Here is a 10,000-nt window from a genome sequence, read left to right as displayed (position 1 = left end):
CGTCAGTAGTTTCCTTTCGTCCGCTGCCCTCAAATGGAACCCAGTCAGCTGAACTGACTGGGGAGTGGGAATTTTTTTTCCTTCTTCTTTACAATTGCTGCTAAAAGCTTGCCCATACTTCTGTTACCCTGGGGAAAAGCAGTATGACATTCATTCATTTTTCAACCCCTTTTTACAAAGATTTCCTTCCTTTCTTCCTTCCTTCACTCCCTTCCTTCCTTCCTTCCTTCCTGGACTTTATCTCGGGATGTTGCTGAATTCCCCGGATACTTAAGATTTCCTTCCTTCATTCCTTCCTTCACTCACTTCCTTCCTTCCTTCACCTTATCTCGGGATGTTGCTGAATTCCCCGGATACTTGAGAATTGCAATGCGATAATACAGGTAGTCATTTTGGGATGGGTCTGTATTTTCACTTGTATGTGGGGAAAGCCAGATAACTGAAGACCTGATGGTCTATGATGAGGTTATCTGCCAGATAACAGAAGACCTGATGGTCTATGATGAGGTTATCTGCTAGAGGACAGGAACAGTATTGTAAGTTCTTATTAAATTGAATACAAATATATTCAAGTTTGTATACAAGTTTGTATAGATATTCAGACACAAGTGATATTCATGAAAAATCTTGATATCAAAAATCTAATTATTATGATTTAATGTTATATTTCACCATTTCTTAGTAATCTCTATTGTGATTTAGACTTAGAGGTTTTCAATTATGAATTTAGACATATCATGAGCTGTCACTTAAGATCACACTCATCTCATCTTTGAGGTCCTAATGAATTCAATTTTGTATATTGGTTGATATAAAGTGTAGACACCATACAGAAAGAAGACTATATTATGTCAGTCTCAATATATAGAGATAATATATCGACCTTATACCCAGTGGTAGAGGAATCTTCCATACCTACGATCAAGTTGTTGTTATGTTTGCAATTCGCACCGCCAGAGTACATTGCATTAATTGGTGATTTCGTCCAAACTCCACTTTTGTGATTAGACAATCGGATGCTTTCGTGGAAGCATTGTAACCGTATTAATAAGGTTAGATTTTTTTCTTTTTTACTTATTTTGGCTGTTTTCTCTACGCTTTATTTTCTTTATCGTTTGTCATTCCATAAACGAATTACGGTCCCTTTTATTTTGTACATTTGCTTCTCTTATCTCATTCCTTCCTACGTTATTTTAGCTGGGCTCCCTCCTTCTTACCCTTCCTTGCACACTTCCATCTACTTTACCATCCCTTTCTTACTCCTTTCGTTACCATCTTTTCCTCTTAAGCCCCTTTCTCATCACCTACCACCTTCCTACAATTTTTTTTCTCTCTCTCTCTTTTCCCTGTCCCATTTCTTTCTCTTTTTCTTACACCATTTCCCTTTCCCCCTCCCCCCACTTTTCTCCGCCCACCCAGCAACCTCCACCAGTCCCCCATCCTTCCCACATTTCCCCACCTCCCCTCCACCCACGATTTCTGTCATCTCATCTTGCACTCGTTACATCCTTCTCCCTTGCAATACAAATCGAGCGAATCGCCTTTATTATGCCAAAGCGGAGCGTTGCAAACTAGTGGTGTATCCTCAGCTCTCTGTTGCACACACCCACCCCACACACACACACACACACATATATACACAGACACACACACACACACACATATATACACATTTATATGTATTATGTATGAATGTATATAAATATGTATTTATCTATACATATGCAGGAATTAAAGCTCAAAAAGAATTTCAATCTCAAGGTATGAATTTGAGGCTTCTAATTCTCCCTCCCATTATCCAATTATACCATTAGCCTTAACTATTTCCCATGAATTCGGGTGACCATCATGACGATGTTCTGTCCCCCCTCCTCCCTCCAGCCCCCCTCAGCCTCCCCCTCCCTCCCTCCCTCTCTTCGTCCTCCAATTACGCGTCGTAATGGGCAATGCACATCCCCCGTCCCGAGCCTTGTGCTTAGGTGATGCGACCAACCCTTAGGAAAACTTATAATAGTGTTGATGTCTATATTCTCCCTGTAACGTGTCTATCGTGGAATGCACCAGTTTCCTCCTCCTCGTCCTCGTCCTCCTCCTTCCTTCTCCTTCTTACTTGTTATCCCCAAAAGGTCATAAGCACAAAAACACGAGACTAAAAATCGTTCTGCTTCAATCTACTCGCAAGGTTTATTATCTTTGATATTGTCGAACATCGAAGTGGTTCTGGTCGAGTTTGATTATTATAGTCATACACGCGCCGTATGTCACTGAGAGGGGGAAAAAATCTGAAAGAAAAAGAGGGGGAGGTGTGTGCGTGCGTGTGTGTTGGGGGGGCGTCGGTGGTGGGGGCGTAATTGCTCAATTGCAGGCGAGTTCGTCCAAGGCAACGAAAGCCAGAGTCGAAATATTTTTGTGCAGTGTCTTCAAGTTTTCGCCAAGAGCCCTTGAAAATTTTGCATTTGGTAATGTACATATATAAAGAAAAACAGAAGAAATTGGTTTAAGATCATGTAATTGATACCAAAGAAGATTTGGATACTGACAGATAACATCATTTGCCATTATCTGTTGCGACCAAGAGCAACTTGTGGTGAATGATTTACTTAGTCTAACTGCAATACGAAATCTCATCATTTTCTCTCCAGCTGATATTACCCAATTACAGGATTTTTTGTATGTCAATGAAAACAATTAAGCCCGTAAGATAGTCTCATGTAAAATTCCTCTGTGTTCCCTAAGCTTGCTTGAGTTCGAATCCTTGCTCTTGGAGGGAATTATGTGAGATATATGTATGCAAGAGTTGTATTCCAACCTGACCCAATAGATACCATCTACCAATCACCATAACCGATTCATTGGTCATGAGCTATTTCGAGTCAGCCAATGAGCGACTGTCTTACAGCGGAGCTTGGGTAGCCAATCCCATCAGCTGGCTCACATTAAAAAAGAAAAAAGCGTCGAATTAGAGCGAGTTGAGATGTAAGTTGAAGCGGGGAAAAAAAAATATCTCATGACTTAGAAATTTGTCATATCACTTGATATCATAATCTTGGCATTACTTACCCACTGGTTGAAAAGATGTTTAAAATTTTTGACAAACATGTTAAGTATATGTACTAAAACACAAACATACCCACTGAGTCAAAACACACACACACGCACACTGGTTTTCGTAGGGTGAAGCAAGAACATTTCTACAACCCTTAAGGTGGTTAGTTTCTAACCATATCCACCAGATTCCTTCTATTCTCACTTGTGCGAAAGGTAATTATCCCGCTCTCTCTCTCCCTCCAACAGGGTACATGGTACACCGACCTGGAACATCTCGTACCTCCTGCATGGTACGTGGTACAGTCCCACCCACCCACCTTAAGTATGGTACGTACAGCCTTTCTTTTTTTTTTTCTACACTGTGTTTTCATCCTCGCTTTTATTACCTTATTTTCCAATTTTAAAACCAAAAGGTTTTTATTACATTTTTCTCTCGGGGTTGGGAAAGGTTGGGGGTGGGGGTCGGGGGGGAGAGTAATTCCCCGTAATCATTATATTACTTTGTTTTTTCCGCCATATACTTTCGTTATTGTCTTCAGATCTTAGATTTTTCTCTACAGTCTCATTATTAATGGCCTCCGTCGTAATGGAAATAGAATGACATGGGTTTGTAAAATGATAGATATATATCAGCTAAATTATTCATCATCCATGTGTGATTAATATCATTGTTATCAGCGTTCCTTTCAAAGTTATTTTCTATTTCTGAAAGAACGCCTTCACACAGTTGTTCTCGCAGAATTTTGATTTCCTTTTTTAAGACGTCATCATAGAAACTCAACACATGGGGTCTGGGTGGGTGTTCAAGGATTATATTTCCTTATCATTTGCTATCTACCCCTCCTGAGTACAATATTAACTGATATTGGGTTAAGATATAAGGCACTGTGGCCCTTTATTACGTATTTTTACAAATTTTGTTATTTTTTAGCTCGGGAAATTCTCCCGGCATTATTTTATGGGGGGAGGGGGCTATTTCTAAGAAGCCATTGCCTTTTGATCTGGGGAGCGAAATTCATTTAGACTATAGATATCGTTTTTCATACAAAACTCTACATAGTACGTTCTATACTCATCCTAAATAAGGATTATGGGGTCTGTATGCTGCGCTTCGTCTCGTCATATTATCAGCCTGTTAAAGATAATGAATATATTATGCTTCTTAATTATTTGCTAAATGTCCTTTATGAGTACCATTGTAAGAGACATAAAGAAATGATATTTACATCTGTAAAGCATTTTATTACGTGGTTTCAATTTTCGAACAAAAAAGCTTACCTATTTTCCTCTATTGTAACTTCCCTCTCGAACCAGTTTCATTACAGAACTTGGATTTCCTTTGGAATCTCGTGTTATGTGCTGTTTCGTGATAGTGAATAAAACAGTCGAATTTGAATGTAGTGTATTTGCCAATTCGTGATGTTATAGACCTTTGGAATAATCACACTTTGAATTACTTAATTATTCGCTAGCTGTAGTCTGTAGGCATCACTTTAAATGATATTGGGTCAATATTAGATTTAATAAAGGACTTCAACGATATACTCTCCAATTTTGAAACGAACTGTATTTTGATCTGAAACATTCTCCGAGCTGTTTCGACTCTCTATAACGTTTTGCTATTTACTTTTTCTCACATTTCCTAATTGCTTGGAAACTTCATCATGGACAGAATTCGCCAGTGTGAATTAAGCTCTGGAGTCTAATCATTGCATTTCGGGTACATTAATTGTGGCATCAATTTCTTTGTGAAATTACATGTGGTACTTTCTAATTTCTCTCCTACGTCCTTCATTAGTACCATTCCAGAGGATAGATTTTCAAGAACACAAAGCAATAAACTAGTGTTATCATCTAATTCTTTCTAAAGATAACTTTTTAGCCTGAAAAATTTTATGAATTATCATCCCCCTCGAGTTTCTATCATCATATTATTTTATTCCAGTTTCTTCTTAAAATTCCATCCTAAGGGTTTGCCAAATATGCCAAATGAAGGTCTGGAGTCTAAATATAGTTATTATTTTTCAAAGAGTTGCATAGATAATCCGTAATCAAATATGCTGATAATTTCTTAAAACATTCAGTACCTTTGAATCGTTTGGAAAGACATGAGCTTGGTATTTTAAGTTTTAGAACACTATTACGTTATGTTTCAATTCCAATATAAGAGTATTGAACCAGGGAGATTCCCTGAACTATAACCTAGTATTTTGTCCTTTTTTCTCCCCATTCAGAACTTAATTAAGTTTTAGAATGTCATCATAAGTGATTATCATTAAAGGTGTGTCATCTATAATTTCACTTTTGGATATGTAGGCGTGTCATTAATCCTTCGACGAGTTAAACATATTCATATATTTATCAATCTCTTGCTATTTGCTTTTTAACGGGTTATATTTTTAACGTTGTTAAGTCAGTTTTTTGAGCGAAAAAATACTTCATAAAGTCAACTAAGATTATAAAAAATGTTTTATATATATATATATATATATATATATATATATATATATATATATATATATATATATATATATATATATATATATATATATATATATATAATCAGAACCATTTTAGCTCATGAAAAATCGTAAATACTTAGCATTTTATCCTTTGATCTAATCTTATCAAGAATTTCTTGAAACATCATCATTGGCTTTACATGTTATGCTAAATACGAGTCTGTGAGTTGAAATCCTGTATTTATGCTAATTAATCTATTTAATTCTCATCATGAGTTATACTCATTATCATTAATCTGATATCCAAATGCAGTACTTCACAGACACTTTATATATATATATATATATATATATATATATATATATATATATATATATATATATATATATATATATATATATTATATATATATATATATATATATATATATATATATATATATATTATATATATATATATATATATATATATATATATATATATATATATATATATATATACATATATATATGTGTGTGTGTGTGTGTGATTCGTAACTTCATAAGCTAATGCGAAGAGCAGTAAATGAACTCCATGTATAAGAATGAGTGGCTCATGATATTCATCTCCGAGGAAGCAGTTGACACATTTCCCCCTTGTAAGGCGTTAAGCCTCTTTAATTACTCCCCACCACAACCTGAGCTTGGTGTATTGCCCGCGATTCATGCCGCGCCGTGTCCTCAACTCGCTGTAACTCAGCGCCCGCGAGTTTTGCAACAAATGTCCCCCAAAACACCACCACCGTCACGGTGAATGCGCTCGGGGAGTCGGATGATGTGTTTCATGACACTCTACTGATGAAGGGAGGCAGCGCGGTGATGAATGCTACACAGGACGGGTTCTTGGTCGAAGGATATGAGAGGGGGAGAGAGAGAGAGAGCGAGAGAGAGAGGTGGGGGGGAGGGGACGTTAGGTGGGTCATTTTTAGGTCGAATTTAAACTAATAGATTGAATATAACTTGGATATTTTTCTTGAACATGTACATTCAGCGTGTCTACAACGTTCATGGGAGCTTTCAGTTGTGGTGTCATGCAGTGTTGAATGAATTTAGTGGATGTTTTCCCAATAAATTGTGTATGTAAAGCGTGTGTCCTTAAAAGACTTCATCTGACCAGTTTCGTATTGCAGGAACATCCTTCACGTTACGCCACCCGAATTCCTGAGGCCGGAGAGGTATCTGGTAGCTGTCTACACCAACCTGTTGATTTCTTTCTTTCGTTCTCTACGTCTCTCTCACATTTCTTTCATTTCTCCATCTGTCTTACGTATCTTTCTTTCACTCGTATGGTAACCCTCTGTCTCTACATGTCCATAGCTGTCTGTGTGTTTGTGTGTCTCTGTCTGTCTCTCTCTCTCGTTTCCGTCTTTAAATTCTCTCTCTCTCTCTCTCTCTCTCTCTCTCTCTCTCTCTCTCTCTCTCTCTCTCTCTCTCTCTCTGCATACGTGAGGGCGTCAATGAAGGCTCGTCGTCCCGTACGTGCTGACGGAGCGGCCTCCCACACCAAGCTCTTCGTCGGTCTTTGATGAATCACGCCCCGGGCATTCTGGTCCTGTTTTGCTTACGCGTGAATTATAGAGGGTTGGGTGTCTAGTGGGGGAGCCAGGCTGCTGGTTAGGTTAGGGAGGGCAGGCTGGGGAGAGGGAGAGAGGGGGTTGGATGTCTGGTAGGGAGCCAGGCTGCTGGTTAGGTTAAGGAAGGGAAGGGGGTGGGAGGAGGGTTCGGTGTCTGGTGGAGAGGCAGACCGTTGGGTAGGTTAGGGAAGGTGTCTGGTTGGGGAGGACCAGGCCGTTGGGTAGGTTAGGGAAGGTGTCTGGTGGGGAGGACCAGGCCGTTGGGTAGGTTAGGGAAGGTGTCTGGTGGGGAGGACCAGGTCGTTGGGTAGGTTAGGGAAGGTGTCTGGTGGGGAGGACCAGGCTGTTGGGTAGGTTGGAAAGGACGTCTGGTGGGGGGAGGGGAGTCTGTTGGGTAGCTTAGGGAGGGTAAGACTGGATGTTTGTTGGGGAACTAGGCTCTTTGGTATATGGGAAGAGTTAGGTATCTGGTGAGTGGAGGGGGTAAAGCTGCTGTATAGCTAAAGTAAGAATGGTGGGTTCACGGGGCGTGGGGAGGGGGAGGTACGTGGTTTGGTGGAAGGTGCGTGAGTAATGGGGGAGGGGTGGGTGTGTGTGTGTGTGTGTGTGCGTATGTAGATGGGTGTAGGGGGAGAAGTATAATTGTGGAGGCTGCGGTTGTGGTATGTTTGTGTAGGTGCGGGTCGTGTTTGGGGTGTTGATGTATTTGTATGCGTGTATGGACGTATGTAAGTATGATATAGAACCGGAGGAATGAATTGTTAGGGTGAAGTGGTGAGGGTAAAAGGAGACTAGAAAATGCGGTTGACGGCCAAGAGGCAAGGAGTTTGTTTGAGGGGTAAAGAAAAGAATTCAGTTAAGGTTTCTGAGGAGGAGGAGGAGGAGGAGGAGGAGGAAGAGGAGGAGGTAAGTCTGGCTGGATCCGAGTTGAAGATATATTACATTAGCCTCAGTAATGCCTGTTTTATCCCTGGATTTGCTGGGAATGGAGTCCATTGGAACTGGAGAATATCCCTGGGCATAGCTAATGAGGCAGGTCAGAGTGCTCTTAAAAGGAGTTTCATCTTCTCTTAGTTACAGTCTCTTGTGTTCGTACAGTGATTGTATTTATCGTGAGTTATGGACTGGTAGATGCCATTTGCCTTCTTCCTTTTTACAAGGGAACTCTCCTCTCTGCATTCTCATTGAAGCTGACTGTGCTTTATGGCTGTGGAATCACCCTTACGCTTGTCGCGGTTGTTTTAGTCTATTGTGGTCATTAGTTTCCATCTGGGTCCCCAAGAGGGCAAAGTGGAGCCCAGACATAAACCAGAGGAGGAGGATAGGAGGAATGAAAGGACTTTAAGTAGGGAGGAAGTGAGACAGACGGGTGATCTAATGGAAAAGAAGGAGAATGGAATGAGGGTAAGATGTTTGAAAGCAACGGGAATAACTAGTGGCGAAAGAGAAGAGATGAAGGAAGAAGAGGAGAGAGTGTAAAAGAAAAAACAATGTTTGTAAGATGCAGGCGATGGGTAGAGAGTAGGAGAAGAGAAAAAGGAACTGAGGGGTGAGGAGAGAAATCAGCTGCAGTCTCAGGCATGAAGGTAGAAGAGGAGGAGAAGGAACAGGAGGCTAGGGGGCATGAGGTGTGAAATGAGGTGTAGAAGGGAGGGCATGAGCAGGACAGGCGGAGGAGGAGGAGGGGCTGTGATCCGTCAGGGGGGCGTGGAAAACCTTCCGAAAGGGACCTCTGGTGAGGCAGGTCAAGAGGGGGAGAAGGAATGGGAGGGGAGGGAGGGGTCAAACAGAGCTTGTCAGGTTACGTATCAAGAGACAGGCTGGCGATGCTGCTGGTCTGGGGGATGAAGGAAGGGTAAGGTATCCCCCTGTGGGTGATGGGGTGGGTGGGGTAGGTAAGGACGTGAACTGAGGGGGAGAAAAAGGAGGGAGATGGTTGGATGGGCGGGGGGGGGGGTAGTAAAGGGGTGTTGGGGGAGTTTAGGAAACAGGCTAGGGGTAGTGCCGTCCAAAAGTGATCCCGGGAAACAGTAGTCTAAGGACTTGGAGAGGGAAGGGTGGTGTGTGTGTGTGTGTGTGTGGTGCGAGGTCCCCACACGGAGAAATGGGGGTCCTACTGCAGCGGCTGCTACAGGTAAGTTCAACTCTTAAACTTTTACTAATGATTTAACTTTGCATCGCCTACATCATGAGTGTCCAATGTGCCTTGATTTTTTTTTTCTTGTGCTTTGCACATCATTTTTTTTTTTTAACTTTGCATAGTATGCATCAGCCTGAGGACAGTCCTCAGAGAACTGCTGCTTTTAATAATATCTTTTCCTGTCTACACTTCAAAAAGAAGAGATTTCTAATGCATCTTTTTCTCTTGTGTTTCAGGCACTAATCGGTCCCATGGAACATGAGGGATATACAAGTAAATCCAAGCAAAGGACGATATTTTGGGATATATCTATGTGTGCAAAATGAGGATCTCTTATGTGAAGTTAATTTTTAGACTGTATCAAATGCAGTCATAATGTGTGTGTGCTGCTGAATTAGGGAAAGGTTTATTTTGTGAATATATATATATATATATATATATATATATATATATATATATATATATATATATATGTATATCGCGTAAGAGATCTTGTAAGACTTTATTTGATATACACGTATGTTCCAAATGTTATGCATATCTGGAAACAATGGGATCCCCAAAGTAAAAGGAAAATATAATCTCATTATTCTCTGATCAGGTTTCTTTGATCAATATTAATATTATTTTCTTATTAATTTCAAGTTTCTTCGATCAATATAATCTCATTATTTTCTGATCAATTTCAAATTCCTTTGATGAATCAGAAACGAAGCTTTAAACCTTCCCTGGTAGCT

At 40.3% G+C, this 10,000-nt stretch overlaps 1 protein-coding gene across 5 annotated transcripts in view; it reads left to right on the top strand.

Annotated features, from left to right (window-relative positions):
* The window catches only part of LOC139756570 (uncharacterized), a 383,673-nt gene that overhangs the window by 371,239 nt on the left and 2,434 nt on the right, over positions 1–10,000 (top strand). For 3 of the 5 annotated variants that reach the window (XM_071676174.1, XM_071676178.1, XM_071676179.1), the window contains 3 exons: positions 3,295–3,375; positions 6,680–6,724; positions 9,500–10,000. The exon at positions 9,500–10,000 is cut by the window's right edge and continues 2,434 nt beyond it. The exons of the other annotated variants lie outside the window; for them this stretch is intronic. Coding sequence is in view for 1 of the 3 variants with exons in the window: in XM_071676178.1 (XP_071532279.1) it covers positions 3,295–3,375; positions 6,680–6,714 (116 nt within the window). In the remaining 2 variants the exon portion in view is untranslated. The remainder of the gene's footprint in view (positions 1–3,294; positions 3,376–6,679; positions 6,725–9,499) is intronic. 5 annotated transcript variants of the gene reach the window in all.

The sequence above is a fragment of the Panulirus ornatus genome, chromosome 22 (assembly GCF_036320965.1).
Source record: "Panulirus ornatus isolate Po-2019 chromosome 22, ASM3632096v1, whole genome shotgun sequence".
In the NCBI taxonomy this organism is placed as follows: domain Eukaryota; kingdom Metazoa; phylum Arthropoda; class Malacostraca; order Decapoda; family Palinuridae; genus Panulirus; species Panulirus ornatus.
Note: the sequence above shows the minus strand (reverse complement) of the source record. Positions and strands in the feature narration are given on the sequence as shown.